Consider the following 22,143-nt stretch of genomic DNA (forward strand, 5'->3'; position numbering starts at 1 on the left):
TCGCATTAATTTTATCCTTTAAAAAGTGTTCTAAAATTTCTTTACCTGCTTGCTCGCTCAAATAGAACAGTAACTTTCATTTAGAGACAAAAAAGGGTGAAAAAGTACTTTGCATATAGAGTCTTACAGTCTTTCTAAAGGCATCTAAACTAAAAAGGCATCAGAAAATTCAGTACCTGTATGCTGAGAGACTAGTGAAAATGGCAGAACTCGCTGATAACGCAGGTTGTAAGCAGGGAAGGGAATGAAAATACTTTTCTCAAGTCTGGATGGGGGCAGATACCGTGAAGGAGATTGGACTGATTTCTTATACAATAAACTCCTCCATTTGCATGTTCTCATGTTACACACAATCTGCTCATGAGTAGCAGAACTAATGAAGCCTGATTTCCTCAGGATTGATGTTCTGTCTTTCCTGAACCTGTATACAGCTGTGCACGTGTCCTGATTAAACAACTGGCAGTTACTTGCTGTATGTTAGAAGGAACTGAGTTGCAATTGTGTTTTCAATGATAGGGTGTTGGTCCGGATTTCCCTTCATACCAAGCTACTAATTTTCATAAAATGAAGAGGGACTTAGTGTCCTTGAGACCTCTGCAAATTGGTAACTTTTGTTGAAATTGTCTGATAGCTGGAAAGTTGCTTTGTGATCCCTTCCTCCACAGCCCCTGCCCTTTAGACATCTGATTCAGGTAATTTTGAAGAGACATGCTGTCACTGTGAAAGTTGCAGATCTTAGGAGACAGTTGTTGGCTACCACTGAAATTCAGAGACTAGCTTGAGCTTTAAAGAAGGATTATTTAATAATTATTCTGTAGTAATACATCCTGTCAATTCAAGGTGTGGGGTTATGTTTGTCATTTGCTTATCCAGATGCCCATTACAATGTGGATGCACACGTGTTTTGAACACTTGATCTTGAGATTTTTATTTTATTTTGATGTTTTGGTTACTTAAGATAACTATACTCAATATAAGCCTATCACTAGGAAGACTAACTGGATAACAAGTCATCAGAGTTTGCAATGAGGTACTTGCCTGCAGTTACCTAGGTATACACATCACTGTTCAAATTACAGTGTTGACCTCACAGAAAATTCTGTGGTCCTGACATCTGAATAGTAACCCCCTTGTTTGCTACCGTATTACCAAACTCTTCCCTTTCAGAGACATCCAGAAGCAAAGCTGTTCTTGGCGGTCCTGTGTTAGCTGCGCAGCTGAAAGACTCTCAAAGCTAACTCCTAATCAACTGTGAATATGGGGGAGGATACTGCTTTGAATCAGTGACAATGTGAATGATCGTATGGACAGGCATTGAAGGGAGAAAAGGAAGCTACCCATTAATAATTGGAGTTGTCAGACGTGTTTTGTCAATATGCAAATTTACCATTTACCTACTTCCAAGTCCTTTTTAGTCTAGCTTGAGGGGACAGGGCATATATAAACTCTTTGGGTACTGGATAAGCAAAAAAGTACTCATGCTGTACTTCGTTATGAACATGCATCCACAGTGTGGAACTGCGTAAGGATAGCATGTGTTAGTCTTCCTGGAAGGTGACATTTGGTGTGTGTACAAAATGTGAAAATATTAAGAACAAACCTGAGGCGAAGGCAGATATTTAGAGAATTGAGAAACTCAGAGTAGGATGATACATCATAAAGCACTTGAAATGGATGTATAAAATACATCCATTACCGTTGCATTTTCTCTTTAAATCAGATTTGTTTCTAGCACAAGACTGGGGAAAATGCCATTCTGGACAGAACCTACATGTAGTTCAGACTGCCAGCAAATCTGTTATAGACCATCTCATTGAAACAACAACTGAACTATGAAATGATTGAATTGTGAAGTGATTAAACAAAGAAAAATTAATATAAGAAGGTTAGTTACACTAATATGAGGGTTTTTTTCAATATGTAAGCAAAATAGGGAGCACATTAAGGGGAGCAAATGAGGCCTGACGTGTTCATGAAGGATTTTTTTTTTTAACCTGAATGTCTGCAACAGTCAACATACAAGCATTGCCTGTTCTTTCTGTCATTCTCCTGTGGTGTACCATAAATGCAGCATTTCTGCTGCATTTGAAGTGTTACACGCTTCTATGGAAAAGCAGCAAGACTTGACATTTGGGAAATGCGAGAGGTTTTGTGTTCAAAGAAAGATGGTTGGGGTCAAAGAACATGTCAGTCTTTAATTAGTATGCAGGATCCTTTTCAGTTATCGTGGGGAATATTTTAGATTCTTATTGCCTAGTGTGTAGTTAATTCATTACATGCTATGCTGTAAAAACTGCAAAAAATGTGTATTTGCCAAGCTGAAAGTAACCATTTTTTATTATTAACTCCACATCAGCGGAGTTCCCTTAACCTTCTCTTCCTGAAATAAGTATTAAACTGAAGTGTCTGACATACATATTTTTGTCAACTCAATATAATATTCTGCTAGGAACTTTTTGAAATCATGGGGCATATACTGTAGCTTTCTATAGAGAGGCATATACATCATTGCATATGTATCACACTTGGTATTGCTGTGTTACAGAAGCAATATTATGTTGCTGCTCTGCATTTGTTTAATAAGAGACTGAAGTCTCCAATATTCAGAGGGAATATTCATAAAAACCAAATTCATTTATGTACATGGAAAGCATCATACCATTATATAAATAGCTGTCTGCTTAAACAAAAGAGTAAGTTTTCCTGTGTGTACTCTCAGCATTGGTTCTCTCTGATGTGCAGTTATATGAATTACAAGTAACATGACATGTGGTGATAGGTAGCTCATATGCAAAAGAGAACACTGTTTAGAGCAGGTCTGTTGGTGAGATAATGTCTTTTTGCTTCTGAGAAGCAGGCTGTCAGGAGATTTCAATGGTACTCTTAGGCTCTGCATACCAAAGTATACTTTGTAAGATGCCAGCTCATATAAAATGGATTAGCGAAGCCAGGAGGAAAATATCTGGCAAAAGAACTTAATTCAGACAGATACTTTTTAAAGCTTTATTGTATTTTAAAGTTGTAGTAAAATAAATTAAAATTAAATGGAAAAGCAGGACTAGAAACAAATAGAATATCTTATAAGTTAAAGTACTATAGTACTCTTTTTCTTTCTTTTTCTTTTCTATTGACAGCAAGTAAAACTTCAGAAACCATTTCAGAGCATTATGCTCCTCTGTAGTTTGCTAGGTTATTCACCCAGTAATAGGTGTAATGTGCACTGCTTATGGCTATATATCCTGTGAAATGGATTGAAAAGAGAAAGATTTGCTTTCCTAAGAAGCATTTGGAGAATCTAAAGTTTAGTAGTTTAGTTGCCCTGTTTGGTTTTTTTTTTTCCTCAATTACAAGGTTTGCTGCTTTTTTTTTTTTGAGATTGATTTAGTTCCTAAGTCTTTGTTAGTGCTGCATAGCCAGTCTATGATATTTTTTGTTTGATTCCTTTCTTTTCTTAGGAGAAACTTTTTTCTTTTTATCTGCTTCCTTAGATGATGATAATATCATTCATACTCCAGCATACTAATATTTTTTCTACTGCCTCAATTTTTGTTTCACCTGGAAGATCTAGTTGGAATGTGTGTGGAGAAACAAGCAGTACATGGTAGGTCATTTCTGCAGGGGCGTTGCCTTGGGGCCAGCCATAGCTGAACTTTCTACCTTGTTATCCTGGAGCAAGGCTGTCCAGAGCAAGATATACTGCAGTAGTACATATCTCAACTGAAGAGTCTGCTGCAGTTCTGTGTCCTCTCCTTGGTCCCTCAGAGCAGAGAAGGAAAAACTGAAAACATGTCCTGTTTGGGCAGAAATTCTTACCTTATCAGACACTGAAATTTTGGTAGAGTATTGTCTTAGTCTGGAAGAAGAGGACAAGCCAGAAATGAACATCTCCCAGATAAAACTCCAGAATGAATCAATGGGGCAGTTGAGCAGAGAGTAATTATCTCCATTTAGGGGAAAAAAAAGGAGAAAAAAAAACAAAACCCCAGGGAAAAGCAACAAAGACATCCAAGATCACAAAGCAAGGATTTTTCCTTTCAGAGATGAAAACCAGTTTTTGATACTAGAGCAAGTGCTTTCTTTAGAGATTTTATGTAAGGACAGAGGCTGATTACATTTGATCCCCAAGTAAACAGAGATAATACTAAAATCATTTCTAAAAGAGCTAGGCAAAAAATGTGGTGGTATTTTGAGTGATCTTGTGCTAATGCTGTCCAAATTGGTTGATCAGACTTTCAGGGATGTGACCAATCATAGTTCTTTCAAAGATGTGTTAGGAGGAGTTTAAATTTCAATGCAAAGAAAATATTTTGAAGGTTTATGCATGCTGACTCCATAGCTTTTGATAGGAAAGAAATGGCGAAAAAGTTGCAGTATTTTAAGTCTTCATAACTATTTTGGTAATTCTCGTGTAGGAGATGGTACATCTACCAGAATGGCTCACCAAACCCATGTTTTTAAGATTGAGGCCAGACACTGAGACAAAAGAACTGTGTGTGCTAGGTAACTATTTATATTGCAGTGTTTGTATAGTTGTAGCACTTGCAGGGCTTACGCACATTAGGACTTCTGTTGCCTTAGCTGTCTACAAAAATGCACAAGCGTTAAGTTCCTGCCCCAGAGGTCTTTTTGGACGTGTCTGCTACATATACAGGTCACCATCTGCTTGGCCATGGAGGTTCCAAAAGCTTTGTACGGTTCTGCCTGTGAACTGCTTCTGGTTACCTAGGAAGAAAAAAGAAAGAGTTGAGAAAGCTTGGGCAGCAACACAGCCTTAGATGTTTAAGGACAATTTTACCTCGTATTGGAAGAGCAGGGCTGCCTGAAACAAAACAGGGATTGCTGAGTATTTGTTGAAGAGCAGCTCTGTGTTGGTGCCCTCTTTGCTTGAATAGTTTGAAATAAATTGAAAAACTAAGGAAGTCTATTTCCCTGAAAGGATGGGGTTTCTTATCAGCATCTTCTTAAACTGATGGATTTTTTTCAAAAGGTAGGAGTACTCGTATATATAAAGGAGTAGTAAATTTGCTAAATAGATAAGTTTCTTGTGACTTTTGGCCCTTCCTGTTTCTGACTTGAGGTGCTATCAAATTAATCAGTCTGTCTCTTGAAAAAGGCTTGGTCATCTTCAGGGAGATGGAAAGATCTGTTCTTACCACATTTTAGCTAACATTTGGTAACTAGTGGTGAGGTAAAATCTTAATGAAATGAAAGACAGATGGGTTTGGGTTGATGGAAGTACTGTTGAGCAAACCCAGAATTTAGCTGGTCTGCCAAGTTGAGAAACTCGTAAGTGACTAAGTTAGGCTCACATGTGGTAAGAAGACACCTTTCTTCTGCAGGTGGGACACACCCAGAGTTTCCCTTACTTGTTTTTAACTTGGTGATGTTGAAATTATCAGACCAAACCATTAATTAGTTCATCCAGTTACTTCTTCTCTGAGAGTGATCAGTCCTGTTGTTTCCATGAGAAGTCTACAAAAGTGTAGTGAACACAGTTAAAACTTTGGAACAAATATTAATGGGAGCAGTTTCTTACTTTCTGTATCGATTAGTATTAAGCTTATCTCATGAATCGGAAGAATTTTCATATCTGCTTCAAAAACAAGATTATTTTTAATGCCACTGTGGAGGTTCCAGTTTGTTACATAAACATCTAATACGAGAGCATTTATATGGCTCTTAGGAATTCTGAGTTGTATTTTCTTTTCTATTTTTTTCACTGATCAGCAGAAATCAAGAAAAGAGATTCACGCATTCACTAACACAGCAGAAAGACTTCTTTTCTTCTTTTTAGTCAAACCCCTGCAGATTCCACGAGAGAAAATTTTGTTAAGGTGTTAGTTATATATTTTTCCCAATATTATTTGTGATTATTCCCATGTCACAGAAAGATCAAACAAAGTCAAGAAGCAAGTTCAGCAGATGGCAGTTTCAATGGGATACATTTCTTTGATCAAAAGTTAATAAGACTGCAAAATTCAAATATAATTATTTGAAGATTATTTATATATGAGATTAATACTTAGCAATATAGAGTAACATATATAATATATTTTTTAAATTAATGCTTAATGCTAATTAGTCTTTAGGGTATGCGGTCTGCTGAAGAACTCCTTTGCTGATCTGAAGTGTGAATTCCCCATAACGTTATGGTAGCAATATTGGCCAATTTCCAGATTTCACAGGTTACAAATGAAGAAGGCATCAGGAGGAGAATTTTCAAGGTAACAAAAACCAAAAAAAACCCAACACGTGGAACCCAAAACCTAACAGCCTCCCATTAATATTGTTGATAATGCCCCTTTAAATACAAGCATTATACTTACACTGCTCATTCCTGTGACTTTAGCATCGTTAAAGTTGTCTTTATTTGTTCTTCTGTGTGTATGCATTTTCTTTATATTTTTTATATATGTATAGATGCAGTATACAGGTACAGAGGGATAGAGAGAATGAGAATCTGTGTGTGTGGGTGCTGTTGAGTTGCTTCTGTAGATGCACTCTTACACTGGCTTATTGTAAACCACAGCCTACAATTCTATTTCTTTTTATTGGGCATACTCTTTTCCTTTGATGTATTTCCTTATACCACAAATAATTGTTATTTCCTATTAATATGGAAAGTGATGTGCTCTTTTTAGTATGTGAGAGGTATTTGCTTTAGCTTATTGAAGAAATCTTTCACTACGATTGTGCATTATTATTATTTTAGAAAATGATGTAACTGACTGCCATGGGTTTTGCAGTTCTCTTGGTCCTATAATGGTATATGGAATTTTCACTCTTTGCTTTCTGATTGTTTCCAGTGCCAAGAAGGAAACATGAGCATGTGAGCACTGACGTATTATCAAGCTCAAAGTGCAGAAAATGGATTTCTGCAGCTTGTTAATATTTTGTAATTATTTGTCCTGTCTCAGCTTGCATATTTGATTTGCCCTGAAAGATCTGTGGAAATGGGTGTTCACCTTCCATCTTATACCATCCCATAAATTTACAGTGAATTAACTAGGTGACTCACTGGATAATATTAACTCACTTTACTGATGCAAAATCATATGATGTCTTAAACACTTATTTACAGTCCTTTGACAGCACTTACTGGCATGTTTTTTAAAACCTGGATTGTTTGACAGGAGTAACAATCTATTTTATAAAGGTCTTACTATAAAATTTATAAGACCACGTATATTTTCTGAGAAATGGTAATGTTGTACAGTGTTTCTATAGCAATAGGACAGTTTTAATGTGCTACAGCTGATGTGTTGAAGAGAAATTATTTTAGATCTTTCTGGTTGCATGCTAGATAACGTATTTATTGTTGTGATAGATTAAAACTGAGAAATAGGAATGTGAGGGTACTGGTAACTCAGGGTACCCAGTAAAAGCACTTTGCAATGTATAAGAAACATTTCAAAGCACAGCCTTGAGGTCTGATAGAATTAAATTAGTGTGGCAATTTAACATGAATCACAATTGTTAATCCCTCAGTGCATGCTGAAGCTGGCACCATTAGCTCTAATTTCCATTGAAGCAAAAGAAGAAGGTCAGTCTAGAACAGAGGCTGGACTGAAGCAGTATATATCTGTTCAACACATTTATTTCCAGGCTTCAGTTTGTTGCCAGGCTTTACCCAGCCCCTCAGAGCAGAGCAGCAAAGTGGGGCTGTGCTATCAATACTCTGTTCTTCCTTTCCCTCCCACCGCTCCTGAAAAGGAGAGCAGGGTGATGCGAGTGGGAGGAAGAGTGCGGCTCTCTTCCCACCGGGGAGCTGCCAGCCTCCAGGGCCAGTCCTCTTGGCAGTTCTCCTGCCAGCAAGTTTGACCCTTACCGACCAGTGAATTTAGTTGCAGAAGGGAGCAATTTCTCAGTTTGAAGAAACTGGAAGTTAAAAAATCTAAGGGAGAGGGTGCAACTAGCACAGGGAATCAGCAAGGAATAAATAAGGAGAGGGAGTAAAATGCTTTATTAAAAAAGCAAAAATACTTGACAGAAATGAAAAAGCAGAAAAAATAAGGAGGAACGTTACCAAAGCGTATGAAAATTGACTTATTCTGGTCATGGAAAGGCCACATAGATACAAGGTTCATGTTGAAAAAGGAAAAGAATAATTTCAGTATGCTTACCCTTTTTTGCAATTATTCAAGTTCTGTTTAGAAGGTAACAGTTTTAATATGAAGTTCTAAGCCTAAAAATTACAATGTTGTTAAAATCAATTCTTAACAAATTTCTATGTATAATACAAGTAATCTGCTTATGTCTTCTATTGCTATGTGTTGCTTTGCACAAAAATTAAGTTAACCGAGAGAAACTGGGATTATAGGGTTGGCAAGGCTTGAAAATAATAAAATTAAGTAGTCAGAAATCATTCCTACATTTTTTCCAATCTAAACCTCACCCTAAAATCTTTTTCTGTAATTGCTCAGTTAAATAGTGTAGGGTGTTCCAAGGCACTAAAGCAGATCTCAGAAACAGAGTACACGCTCACGTTCAGCGTATCTACAGATCGTTGTTTGTCTTCATGTTACAAAGCTGCTTAAAAATTCAAATCTCTTCAGCCTGAAAATAGTAGCTATTATATCGTTTTAATTTTCCATAGCTTGCTCTCTATTGCGAAATAATTTCATAAAGCTTTGCAAAGAAATTGCTGATAGTATTAGAGGCAGAAAACCACAGAATTTTGTTAGGGTCTCTGATGGCAGTGCAGATGGCTCTGAAAAGGGGGCTACGGAGGAAGAGCACCTAGGGCATGGCGGTACTGATGAGTACAGCGTCTCTTGGATGTAACTCACAGGAGTACTGTGGTTTTCTAGTAAAAAAGCAGACAGATGGACAGGAGCTTTACTGATCGAGCACTACATCTCTTCACTTCTGAACAGATGCGGTAAACAACTTGTAGCAAAGAGGTTTTCTTCCCACTAATTTGTTGGAAAAAAGGAAAAGCATTTTGTTCACTCGTAACCCAGGAAGCACATAAAGGGAAAGTCTGGCTTCACTGAAGTAAACGAGACCTTTGCCATTGCCTTCAAGGAAACCAGACCTTTACACTTTGCTAGGTTGTTTAAAATTACTACAGGCATAGCAGAGTAATTTATAAATATTGTTATACCTATAATTTAGGACTATGTCAGCTGTTATAACTTTACTCATTTTGAAGAAATGCAGAGTTATAAACTACCAAACTGACCTTTTACTCATTTTCAAAATATCTGTGCAGGTGAATTCAAAGTTTATTCTGATTCTCCTACGTGCTTATTAGACAATCTTTTGTAGTTCTGTACGAGTAATGCTTCGTATCCAGTTGTGCATCTTAAATGAAAATGGCAAGTTTAATAAGCTGTATGTGTCCCTTCTGTATACGCATGTATCTGCGTAAGGGTTGTGAGATCAAGGGTTTCTCTAGCCCAGGCCCCAACATGGCAATAAGCAGATGCCTAGGACAGAGCGAAGAGCAGGGCTAACATGTATTTCCCCATAATATTTTCCCATCCTCTGCCTGTGCTCAGCTCAAGAACTTCCTGAGCCAGATCAAACCATGAATCCACCATAACTGATACGAGTAATTTGACTTTATCTGAATAAGTGTATGACTTTATCTAGTCAGACAGATATCAACTTAAATATATTTTTAAAAGCAAATCAATACCTGTAACTGATCAATACTTATGCTTAGTCCAGTGTTTAATTAAGGGAAAACAAGTTGCCTCTTTTTCCATCTGTGCCTAGTCTTCCCAAGGAGCAGGGCGCTTGGCAGAAGGGGAATTTGCCTTGTCACAGGTGTCTTTGGTGCAAGAAGGAATTCTGTCAGTTGTGCCATTGCCATTCTGGAAGTATCTGCAAAGGGACTTTTGGTACACTTTAATGTTTGTAGAACTGATTTCTTCAGAATATTTATAAAATGACTGCAATAGCAATTGGTTACCAGCTCTATGTTGATTATTTTTCACTGGGCTGTGAATAGGCAATAAGAGGTAATAGCAGAGCCCCCACAGGAAGCAGAAGAAAGCTTGTCTTTGAAAAGAAATACAAGAATGAAAATGTTACTGGAAATGAAGCTGTAAGGACAAGTACTTGGGGCAGGAGAGCCTCTACTGGGGAGGAAAACAAATAGGGTGACCTGGCAGGTCCCTTCTGTTGCTGGTCTTGGATTCCTTGCCTATTAAACTCTTGGGTAGAATTGAGAGTAGTTCTTCTTCACCAAATAATTTAAACATTGTATAGTTTTTCGGGCTCTATTGCACTGAAATGTTATTTTGTGAATACTGTGGTAACAATTACTTTAGAATTGAACTCACTTTCTATGTTGATATGGCAGATAAACTGAGGGGCAAATTCCTTCTTAAAAAAAAAAAACTCCTTACAGAGAGTGGTTTTGCTATGTATCTGCCCAGCACTTAGTGTGGAAGTTTAATTTCTGAACATGTGGTTTATACTTCAAGTACGTTTTACTATTTTCTACTTATACTGTTCAGTTATTTGATTTCTCTGGTGTCATCTGACGTATTTGTTAGGCTGAAGCTTCCTCCCTGCTACAAGACAGACGGAAATTTTGTACGTGGGGCATTTTGGCTGGTGTGTGGTAGCAGGACAGAGCACAGCCATGCGCCCTCCGTGTTTATCTGCTTTTTATGTCAGATTTATATCACAGATAGAAATTTCCAAAAATAGTGTCTGAAGTTGGGTTCTCTGTTTCTTATCTGGAGTCCAATCTAGACTACTTAATTAATTTCCTGTATAGAGAAGTAACCTTTTTTTTTGTTGTTATTACTAACCTTTGGCAACTGAGCAGGGCTCTGTACGGATCCACAAATTAACAAATTTGGAAAGAAATGTGGGCCCGGGTTATTATTCAGGCAGGCTGGGCTTGGGCTGGGGCTAGGCATGCCTTTGTGTCCGCTGGCAGAGCAGAGGGTGGACAGGGTGCTAGTGCTTTGGGTGCTGAGGTGTCAGGCTTTGTGTGCCTGGGTTCCACTGATGGCCAAATCTGTAGCCAGAAAGTAATGGCATTACAGAGTATTTTTTTTTGTCGTCTTCTGAGGGTTGGGCATAACTCATTTTGAGAGACCATCTCGGCTTTTCACACAGTCTATTCCCTGCTGTTGCACAGATTACAAGGAGACGTGTTCATGCTCTTGATGTTTCCTCTGTTCTTTTTGTGGCATTAAATAGTTTAAACTAGTCTTTTGCCTTTCGTACAACAGAATTTGTTAAGGGATGTTGGCAAAAACTGTGTGGGTTTTGGCATGTGTAATACTGGAATAGATGTTGTGTGGTCTCCTCGGGGCTAAACCTCTACTACTGCGCGGGTTTATGCGCTCAAGGGACGCTTGTGTCTATAACCCAGCAGGTCCCTTCCAGTCCTCAGCTGGAAAAAATGGAAGCACAGAGCTCGCATAGCTTTGCTTGTCTTGAAAGTGTTAGACCGAAACACATATTCTCCCAGCAGCTGTAGTGAGCTGTGTATTTTTGACATCACCTGAGCACTTAATCGTTCAAGCAGAAGCGTGGGGAGGAAGGACTGTTGGCTATCTCATGCAGTGCCTTCGTGTCCCTCACCACTGGTGCTGGCATTTTTTCAGATGCTGGTTTTGCTGTTTCTCAGCTGTGCCTCCTGAATCAGGAGGCAGGGTGAGTGCAAAGCATGTGAGCTTAAGGAGTAAATTAATATATACTGAGCAACCTGGTTCTTAGCCAGGCTGTTACTGCTATTACAGTTGGTGTCAGGCTAACTCAGCTCTGTCGGCAGTTACGCTTCAGTGTCAGGCATATCTGTAAATTAGGGGGTTGTGTCCAGAGGCCTAGTTAAACTCTGAAAGTGCTGGGTATTTCTCTTCTAAAGGATAAGTGCGTGCTCAGGGGCATCCTGCTTAGTACATAAACTTGGTAAACTTCAGAGAGGAGGAATAGTTTGTTTTACCCATTTTTCTCTTGATGGTAACTAGTAACTGCAAACTGGTAATTAACATTATCCCAAACTCCTGAGAAAATAAATTTTATCATAGCTCAGCCTGAAATCATTAAAACATTGTTGACGTGCTATTAATCCAGGGACAAACTGCACCCTTAAACTGCAGTGAAGTCTGTTTGACCCAGGTCCCAAAATTAAAGAAATGTATGACTGACAGGCACAGATCTGGAAGGACTGTGCAGTCCATCCCTCTGCTCTGAGATGCAGTCAAGGTCATGTCACTTTGGATATTTTTGCATCATTGCTTTCATAGCTAGTCAATAGTTTCTGACTCCAAAATCTATTGGCTGGCTGCTTTTTGGATGAGAGGTAGTTGCATAAGCTAAAGGGGAGAGCATTTGCTAGCCCGGTCTGTCGTCCTGTCGGTGCCGTTAGAGCACGCGCTCTTCGTCAGGCATTCAGACGTGTTGTTTAACTTTGTGTATTTATCTTTCACTTTGCAACTATATGGTCAGATACGGTGAAAGAAGTGAATTTTAAAAAGTATGAACTAAAATAAGATAAAAATAAATGTCCTGAGGGTCAGAATATGTAAGCTATACTTTTGAAGAAAATACTACGATGCTATCTAATGTGGCTTCTACTATTATTTCCACATTTTTCCACTATCTACTGAACTAAAGTAAAGTTCAACAAAGGGTGACTAATACAGTAAGAATATTGTAATGAGTATTAATTAATACTTTGCAATTTAGATCAGAGACAATATGAAGTAGATCAGGAAAAAATCCTGGAAAAAGTCTACTACAAACGGGGTTGCTTTGTCTGTCTGCTATGGCTCACAGTGCTATTAATCAGGCACAATACTCCAAGGCACGTATTGTGTGATTCTGCAAGTTTTCCTGACTCTGCACGTACTAATTTTGCGAACTTACTGTTTCATTAACACTAGCTTTTTTAACTTGGTATTCTGTCATGAATTAGGCGTACAAGAAAGGAAAGAAGAGAATTACTTTTTTGCTGTTTGCTGTTACCTGCTATTTCTTGTAGCAGATTTCCACTCTAGATCTGGAGAGTCCAGGCAAACTTCTCTGCCGCAATTCCTGTAGGAACAACAACAAAAATCTCTCAGCCTGGAAGGGACCTCAGAAGGTCTCTAGTCTAACCCCCTGCTCAAAGCAGGGTCAACATCAAATTCAGATCAGGTTGCTTGATGCTTTTTCCAGTTGGGTCTTGAAAACCTCCAAGGACAGAGACTGCAAAACATCCCTGGGCCCCTGCTGCAGTGCTTAGTTATTCTTGTAGTGATTTTTTTTTTTTGGCTTATTTCTTTATGACCACTTTGTTTCTTGTTCTCTTGCTGCGCACCTCAGCAAAGAGCCTGGCTCCATCTTCTTGCTGACCTCCTCGTAGATATTGGCAGGTGTCTCAGCCTTTTCTCACAGGTCATGTGCATCAGCTCCCTGCCCATCTTGTGTCCCATGGCTAGACTTGGTGAAGTTGGTCAGTATCCTTCTTATACTGGAGGGCCCAGAACTAGATGCAATATTCCAGATGCAGCCTAGAGGTAAGGAGAGTAATAGTTGCAGTGCTTGGTAACTTTTCGGTCCTCAAAAAGTTAAATTATTATAAGTGCTTACAGAGTCCTTCTCATGAGCTGCATAATTTGGCATTTGTTCCTTTGTTATCTTCAATTTAAAATTCCTCTCACCTCCTCATCAAAAAATCTGCATTTTGGCTCTTCAATGCTTATGTGTGGCTTTTCTTTATAGAGAGTTATTTTCACTGGTTTGCAGCATCACAGGGCCATTGGTCTTGGCTCTGCTAAATAAGGAAGTTGCAAAATTGTTCCTACTTGTCTTGAAGAACAAGTCTTCTATCATATTACTTAAGTAGGGGGGAAACTATATTCTGGAAATCGATAGCTTTCAGGAAGACTTAAGGGGTTGTACTGGATGAGTTACTGAAAATAAGCATTCAGTGTTCTATTGCAGCTGTGTGGATTTATAAACAGGAGTATACTAGTATAGAAGGTGTTTATTGCTACTGTAAACAAGCACCAGTTATCTCCAGCTATGGCAACTAAGAGGTTGCTGAAAAACTGGTTGGAGTCAGAAATGAGGCTTAAAAGTTACCCCAAGCCTGAAGTCCTTAAGCTCCATTCCCTGCAGAGAGTGTTAAATGTCATGTGCGGAAACCTTGAGGGAAGCTTTGTACTTCTAGATCCGAAGGTACCACAACTTTCCACCATTGTAATCAACGAGAACAAAGTTCCATTAAATAAATTCTTACACTTTCACACAGAATAAAATATTAGATGTGGAAGAGGCTTACTGACTTTTAAAGGAGGTGTTAATTTGCCTCTTCTATAACTGACTGGTACTCACAGATTAAGTTGATACAGTTCTTGCAGTTGTCAGCAAACAGCTCAAGGCCCAAGAAACTACCTTTGTTGTGACTGTACACCATTAGGAAAGAATAGTTTTAATACATATCCATCATGTTTTCATATTATAATTAATTTGAGAAAGTGAGAAAGATACCATATAACACTACGCTTTCTTTAAGCAGTTGACTGCTAGTGAGCCGTTCTACATGGTGAATACAGGAAAAGCAGAAGATGGAGTTGCTGATTAGAAACATCTGCCTTTATATCTTCTCATATTTAACTGTATGGCTATTTACATGTCTGTTCTTCATATATACAAACACATGTGTATGCTGAGTATGCATATGGAAAAGCACCAAACCAGTGAGTCATTAACTCCTGGTTTCATTGATTTTCACTTCTAAATGCTTTTTATTTTTTAAAATTGTTTTCCTCAGGTTGTGGTTGAATTGTCAGTTGGCGTTAACACCCACAGTGGTAAAATTAAGAGTAGTTAGAGGCTGGCTTACCAAGACCAAGCGTAACTGGAAAATAACGGTGTTCTAAGCATTTGACACAGAGCTCAGCAAGTGCAGTAAATCAACATTAAACAGACAGCCAGAAGTGAGGAAAGCAAAGACTGTTAGCCACCTGATAAAATGTTGGCTGTCCCATTGAAACCATATAGGAAAGTTGAGTGTTTTGATTAGATTGAGTGTGTGTAAATGAGCACTGGTAACAGCAGAAGTGCTGGGTTATCTCTCTCATCCTCTTGTGCAGAAAGGAGGTCACAGATGGATTTGCAAGATAGGGTTTGTGAAAGGCAGCGGGTGCTTTGCAGCCGCAGGGGCAGAATGAAGCTTCACGCTGGAGCATACGACATTCTTGCTCAAAGCAGTCCTGCTGCGCAGAGCGAGATGCAAAGCCTCTCCTCGTCTGTGGGCTCTGTGCACAGGGCTTGAAAATGAAGGTGGGCCATGGTTCTCCTCATGCCATGCAGAAGCGACCTGGATTTCCAGTGAGGCTGCGGCTTGAACAAAGCCCTAGCGCTGTTAGTGGTAAATCCCTTGGCAACTCAACTGGTTTTGCTTTAGTCGAGGTCTGCGGGTGTTACCGTGTATTTCTGTTAGTTCGTGTTTGTAGTTATTTCTTTTACTTGCTTATATTAAGTAGTATTTTTTCGTAGCACTAAATCAAGAGATCAGACTTCCGTAGACCCTCTAACTGCAGACTTACCAGTCATTGATAACTACAGTCAACACCCTGTGTACTAAAATTTGTGTTTCTGGTTGTGAACACACAAAGGAAGTAGCCTGATTTCCAGGGTTGGTATGCAACTGTATTTGTGGTGTGAAAGGATCTGTTACGTTTTATTATAGTGCTTTCAGAAAATGTAATGTTGAAATATAGTGAAATCTAATTAATTGGTAAAGCCTATTTGTAAACCACATTGAAGAATTTTTGCTGTTTCTACTGAAAGTACTAATTATATTATGTGTGCTTTACAGAGAAATTTAAACTTAATAAAATGGGAATAGCAAATCTATTGAATTACAGCAGATAAATATTTAGAGCAATTCCTAACAGTAGAATTTTAGAATAAACGACACTGTAGCCCCACTACGATAAACTACTATCAGTTTAAACATATGCCTCACTTACGTATTGCATGCATAGGCTACTGTTGCTAAGCGTGCTGCGCACAGCAGACCATTAAGTCGGTCTTACAGCCACGCAGCGGGAGAGAGACGTGATCCGCAGTGCTGCGCAGAGCCCGGCCTAGCTTGCTAGGGAGCAGGACTGTGCGATCAGTTGTCAGGCAGAACGCAAGCATAAACCTTTCGCTAGTAACTCCCAGCTGATGATAAATGAAGAACGGTTTCTTGAGCCAGCTCATTTCTGAACTACGCCTCTGGTTAGTTTACAGAGGCTTTTAATACCCCTCAACTGAGCATTGGTTTTCTTTGCCATTATGTATCTAGTAGGTTTGAAAAGTAGATTGAGAAGTTTTTAATACCTCTTTTTCTATATTTTTAAAATAACTACTTAAAACTTACAAAGAAATGTCTTTTTGATGTAGTTAACTCAGTCCCACAGGTCTGTCAATGAGCCTGTTGGGGCCATCAGAGGAAGGGTGATCTTAAAATATATCTTGTCAGTTCCCATTCTCAGTATCAGAAAAAAAAAATACACTCCCTTTCCCATATGTTGCTCTAGAGAAATATTTTCCCAGTATAAAGGAACATTTCCTTTCACAGTAAAAGAAAAGCAAATTTAAAAATTCTTCAGCCAGAACTTGGCAAAGAATTTCACTGTCTAATGGTGCCACCGCATGTTGCTTGCCGAAGTGATAGCTCTTAGGGGAGCCTGGTGCTGCCAGGTACTGCAAAATATGTTTTGGTATTAGAAATTATAAAGAAGAAATGAAATATGCTGCTCCTGGGGTTCTCGCATTGCTTAAGATTCATTTCCTGAAATACGTGAGTGACTGCATTTGGACTGGTTTTGCCCAGGCTGTGTGCGCCATGGCAGCATGTGGAGCTATTTTAAGAGGGTTTTGTACTCACTGGCCCAGTGAAGAAGCGGGGAAATTTGTTTGTTCGTCATATTTTAAATACACTAGCATAAGTTTGCCAGCATAAGAGAATACTAGCATAAGATTAGCTCAGTTAAAGTTAGGAGGGCCTTCAAAAATAAATGACAGTAGTCCCGCTTGTACAGAATTTTTGGACAGATTACCATCTAGTCATCATTAATAGTCATACGCTTGGGTTCTTGCCAGGCTTTGGCAAGCCCTGCAGAAATCAGAGAATAAAAATATTTTTATCTTTCCAGTTTTCTACATTCCTCATCAATCCCCGTATAATTACAACAACGCTCAGAATTCAAGAAAATAATTCTAAAATAAGAGAATTAGGTTTGAATTTGATGAATCATGAACTGAATTAAGTTGCTGTCTTCTGTATCTTTTTAATGTTTTTACAATAGGGGTAGAAGTCACTTTAATTAAGATGCTGTAGTTTTATCCAGACATTTATTTAAATAAGTGAATCAGGATGCAGAAGAGGAATCTGTATTCCAGCATTTAGCTATGGCTTTTTTTCTGCACTGTTGCTATGGAGAAGCATATAAATATTTGTATCGCAAACTAATTTTACTTCCCTTATAGATGGCATGGAAATACAGATAAAAATGGTAAAGAAGAGTTATTGTAGGTGGGTTTTATCGTGCAGAGTAATGTTTTGGAATGGGTCCAGGCACAGACTAGCAGCAAAGGAAAGTTAGAAGGTGCTGTTAGAGCAATCTGACATCTTTGTTACGGGATAGAAATTGAATGAAAGTGTCCACTGTATTTGCAGTTTCCTCTTTTCCAATTTTTTTTGATAGCATTATTAGGTATTTGTCTTTCTAATAGCTCGTATGTACTGGGCCATTTGTATAAAATCAAGCACAAGCTTAAAAGAAAGAACCTTAGTTCAGAAGCACATGTCCATCCACCACTGAGTGGATGATATGGAAACTACACAGCTGCTTAGGAGTTGGAAGCTGCATAAATTATTTCTTCATATGATCACTCACTTTCTCATGTCCAGCCTTTTTCTTTCCTTGTGTGCCAAACTGCCTCTAAGGCGGCAGTCACGCTGGACACCTGAATTCCAGCAGTGCTGTGCATCGCCTTGCCTGTGCTCCTCACCTTGTCCTTCAGGCTGGTCTCCATCTAGTCTCCTTCCTTTGTCGTCTCTCAGTCTTTTTCTTTGGGGACTTCAGTCTCTGTAATTATTTCTTAGCGTATCAGGGTGGTTTCCAGCCTTCCAGACGTTGAAAGACCCTTAGCTGATAACCCCAGGTGATGTGTGAGACACGCCTTTGGCACGGTTTAAACTCTGCTCTTTTTGCCTCTGTGAATTCTGTACTATGAAACTCCCCCTTTAACAAGAAGGTTCAAAGAGTGGCTCTGGTTTCTCTTGCTCAGGAGGTATTTTGGACGCCTGGAATTGTCACTCTGGTTTCACGTTGAGATCTCTCTGGTGATGTCCTAAGATAATGAAAACAAAAATGTTTCACAACAGGATTGGAAATAACACGTATCACCATAGCAGTCTGCTGCCTCTTTCTTATATGACAGGATGTTTTAATTCAATTCAGCAGCAAAAAAAAATGGGCAATACAGAAACACTGAGTAACAGTTACACCTTAACATTTGTGCAATGGGAAATTGAGGGCAGTGTGGTGTCAGTAGTTCGTTCGAGCTTTTAAGATGCCTTAAAAACTTAAATATTTAAGGCTAAATGACTTTTATGATTTTTCCTAAAATAAACCCTCTGCAGTATTGAAGACTTCACAGTGAACTAAAATTTTACATCTGTAAAGAATCTACCTTAAAAATCTGCACACCTCTTGGCCAGTAGGTAGATTCTCCCACTGACTAAGCAAATTGCATTCATGTCTTCAGAACAAAGATCTGCTACCACAAGGAATAATTAATAATTATTTTTTAATTCCCTTTGTGTCTGACATTCTGACATCACAGTCCTTCATTGTGGTGAGCATTTTGCTTATCTGAAGTAATCTCAAAGAGCCATCTTGTATTTTAATAAATAAATAAATCTGCGATTCAGTGATAAGCATTCTTAATTCCAGCCTCGTATTGATGTCTTCCTAAATGTAAGAGCAAATGTCCAGCGAAGCCCATCGGCTGTACCTGTCTGTGCTTACTGCCACTGTTTTAAGTCACAGCCAGTGCTGCCTAAGAAGAGGGAAGGTGACTGCCAGTTACCCTGCAGACAGGCATGACCAGAGGTAGGGGTCAGGGATTTCCAGGAGCAGCGGTGGCGATGCCAGCTTACGCAGTGCGCTGTCATGAGCACGGCTATTGCCTAGGAGTGGCAGAAGACAGTTCCAATACAACAGTAATTTCCACCGGCTTTTCATTTTGCCGTTCTTACAGCAGTTCCCCCGGTCACGAGTCTGAGGGAGAAGGGTTTTTTTTCTGTATCTGTTGGGCCCAGTAATTTCAGCGTAAGGCATTATTCATCACGAAAAGAATTAATTAACATACAAATTGCATCATCGTTTGCCGAGTCTTTTGGTGGGAAAAGCAATACCTCTGTTAAAAACCTGTCATTTGTAAAAGTCAGGCATAATAGACTTGCGTTTTTAACTACCAAAGCTTGAGTTAATTTTTTTGTGCAGTTTTATTTTTCAGTTGGATTCAGAAGTGTCCTGCTTTCAGACTTTGCTGTTTGGTGTAATTTGTCATGCTACCACTCACTTAGTGTACCTTTTCTTTTTTCCCTTTTCTCACAGCAAATGAAGCTTGCGGCTGAGTCACTGAAGGAGTAAACATGAAGGAACGAGGATGACTAAAGCAGTCACATGTGAATGCGGGCACTTCTTGAGCATTTGTTTATGATGAAGTGTAGCGCTCAGAGCATGCACTCTACCATCTATTCAGTAGGTGGCACCTGCTTATATGATACTTGGTAAATATTCTTTGCCTGACGTTGTAAAAAAAGATCTTTTCTCCTGCTCTCTTTGGTTCTTATATGCAACCGTTTGTGAAGTTAACACCAAATAAAGCACTCCAGCTTATGCTAGGTCTGGCTGAAATCTGCCAGACTCACTGTGCTTCAAGTGATTGAAAACAGATCCTGTGAGTAAGCATCCGGAAGCTAACTAGAGTTTTCAACTGCAACTTTGTAAAAGAAAAAAAAAAAAGAAGGTAGACTAGTATTGAATTCACAGTGTACTGTCCCTTTGGGGTTATTGCCTCTTTTGTTCCTTTATTACAATAGCTAATCAATCCTGTATTATTTCAAAGACTTGCTTATTAGCTACTGTTTGCACATAACAAATAAATTTAAATATTTTATACATTGCATAATGAAATACATGATTGTTCCCTATATGATCTGAGAAATAGTTGAACCTAAATATTATAAAGTATGCATTATATATTCCTGTGTGCTAGTTATCTAAATAAGCCCCAGCTAAAATCTTTTCAAAAGCTGGGTAAAAGCATTCAGTAGGAAACAGATTGCTGATCAGTAATTTATGAAGTGTATTTATTTTTTAATTTACATTAAATTTTGGTATCACTTCCCTGGATCTTGAACTGCAGTATTGTATGAATGGATCTTCTGGTTAAATGAACTGATAGCAACAGATCAATTAAACCTGGTACTTGATATACCAGTACTCGTGTATGTAGTGAGTATCTGATTTTTTTTCTTGCATTTCACAAAAAGGTAGTTTTCCTAATGTTTCATTGTTTTCTGACAGCAACAGGACCAAATTCTACAGTGTTTGCTCCTGTGACCTTGAGACAGTTTATATTCTCCTGCTGTGACCTTCATCTTTGGTAGATGTAATTTACCTATATGTGATACTTGCTGGAATTCTGTTTGGAAAAATCTGCTGTTACAATGATTAAGGTGTTTGCCTACTTGGCACATTTCAGATTTCTGCCACAGGGCCCCCACAGCAGAGTAATATAACTAAGCCAAAATAATGTGTTCTGTCTGGAATTTAAAATTAGCATTTCTCAAACTCTGCAAGCGTGACCCAATAAGAAATGACTCTGTTCCCTTGGGAAGAGGAGCAAAACGGTGCTACAGCTGCTGTCTCTGTTCTTGCTTCTCCCACTGCGCGTCCCCCACGCTGCTGCTATTTCAGGGGTATCTCATGGGCTGCTGCTGTTTCACAGCCTGTTCCTGAAGCCGTGGCAGGGTTGTGGCTGCACAAGCTCTGCCCTGAGCAACCGGCAGGGATCTCTGAGGGGAGCACGTCTCCCTTCTTACAGTGCTGTAGAGATCCCAAAACCGAAGCTTTTTTGAGGAGGGGACCAGCATGTTCTCCATGAAAGCTCCCCAGCTTTGCAGTTTCTTGCCCACTTTGCTCTGAAGTAGGTCACGTTTGTTCAAGTTTCACTCGTGCTGCCTAGTCAGTGTTTTTGAGTGAACGGTTCAGGAGAAGAAAAATCTGTGGGATGGGTTCCTGGTGGAATATGTTCTTGTGAGCTTGTCATAGCCATTTTGAAGGGATTCTGCTGGTCTGCTAATTTGTGCTGGTTTATGAGCATAAAGTTGGTGTGTTTTGCTGATGGCAACTGTATCAGGTGTCTGGAATAATTTTCTAAGATGGGTTAGAGAAGGAATCGAGTTGTGTCTAAACTGTGATCATGTGAAAAAAAAAAAAAGTAGATTTCTTCAAAACTGACTTTGTGGTTGTCCTTGTGGTCCTTTCATTCTCCTGTTTTCTGTAGACTAACGGGAAAATCTCTAGTACGGTTTAAGTACCCGGTGACATAAGTAATGTTAGCTGTTGCCCTTGCCTTGGGCAAATCCCTTCACTTCTGCTTAGTTTCCTTGCCTATAAATGGGGATAATACTGTTCTTTAGGTGGATTCTCCACCTAAAGCTAGTAGGTATGGAAGAATTATGACCTTCCATAGTGTGAGTGAGAGAGAAGTATGGGAATCCTTTGGTTTTTAGGGATTTGAGTTTTTTCTAGATACTAGTTTTTTCTAGAACTAGAGTTTTTTCATGATGCTTTGTTTTAGCATCATGGATGCTACACAGTCATGACAAGAGAGTGTTTCTGTCCTAAAGAGCATACACTTTAGCTGGCTGAGAAGTGTTACCTGTATATTGCCGAGTAATACATTGTCACTGAACTGAAATTTAGCTCCTATTCCTCTGTATGCTGCTCTGTGTCCTTTTACTGGGAGGGTTCCTGTGTTTCATACTGTTTGATACTGGTTTGATATTGGGGTTTGGTTTGGTGGTTGGTTTTTTTTACATTCACGATGTCATCTATTTTCATTTCTCATTTGAGAGAAAAAATGTTTCTGTCTGTGCTTCTGAATGTC

The 22,143-nt window shown here is 38.9% G+C and overlaps 1 protein-coding gene across 3 annotated transcripts in view; it reads left to right on the top strand.

Annotated features, from left to right (window-relative positions):
• Window positions 1–21,779, top strand: part of ANO10 (anoctamin 10) — a 130,701-nt gene extending 108,922 nt beyond the window's left edge. For 2 of the 3 annotated variants that reach the window (XM_075493232.1, XM_075493233.1), the window contains exon 13: window positions 19,581–21,776. In XM_075493232.1, coding sequence (XP_075349347.1) covers window positions 19,581–19,616 — 36 coding nt within the window. In that variant the 3' untranslated portion in view covers window positions 19,617–21,776. Of the gene's footprint in view, window positions 1–19,580 lie in introns of all 3 variants that reach the window. The other variant, XM_075493235.1, reaches the window with a different exon arrangement.
• The last annotated feature ends 364 nt before the right edge of the window (window positions 21,780–22,143 follow it).

Source organism: Mycteria americana, chromosome 2 (genome assembly GCF_035582795.1).
Source record: "Mycteria americana isolate JAX WOST 10 ecotype Jacksonville Zoo and Gardens chromosome 2, USCA_MyAme_1.0, whole genome shotgun sequence".
Classification (NCBI taxonomy): domain Eukaryota; kingdom Metazoa; phylum Chordata; class Aves; order Ciconiiformes; family Ciconiidae; genus Mycteria; species Mycteria americana.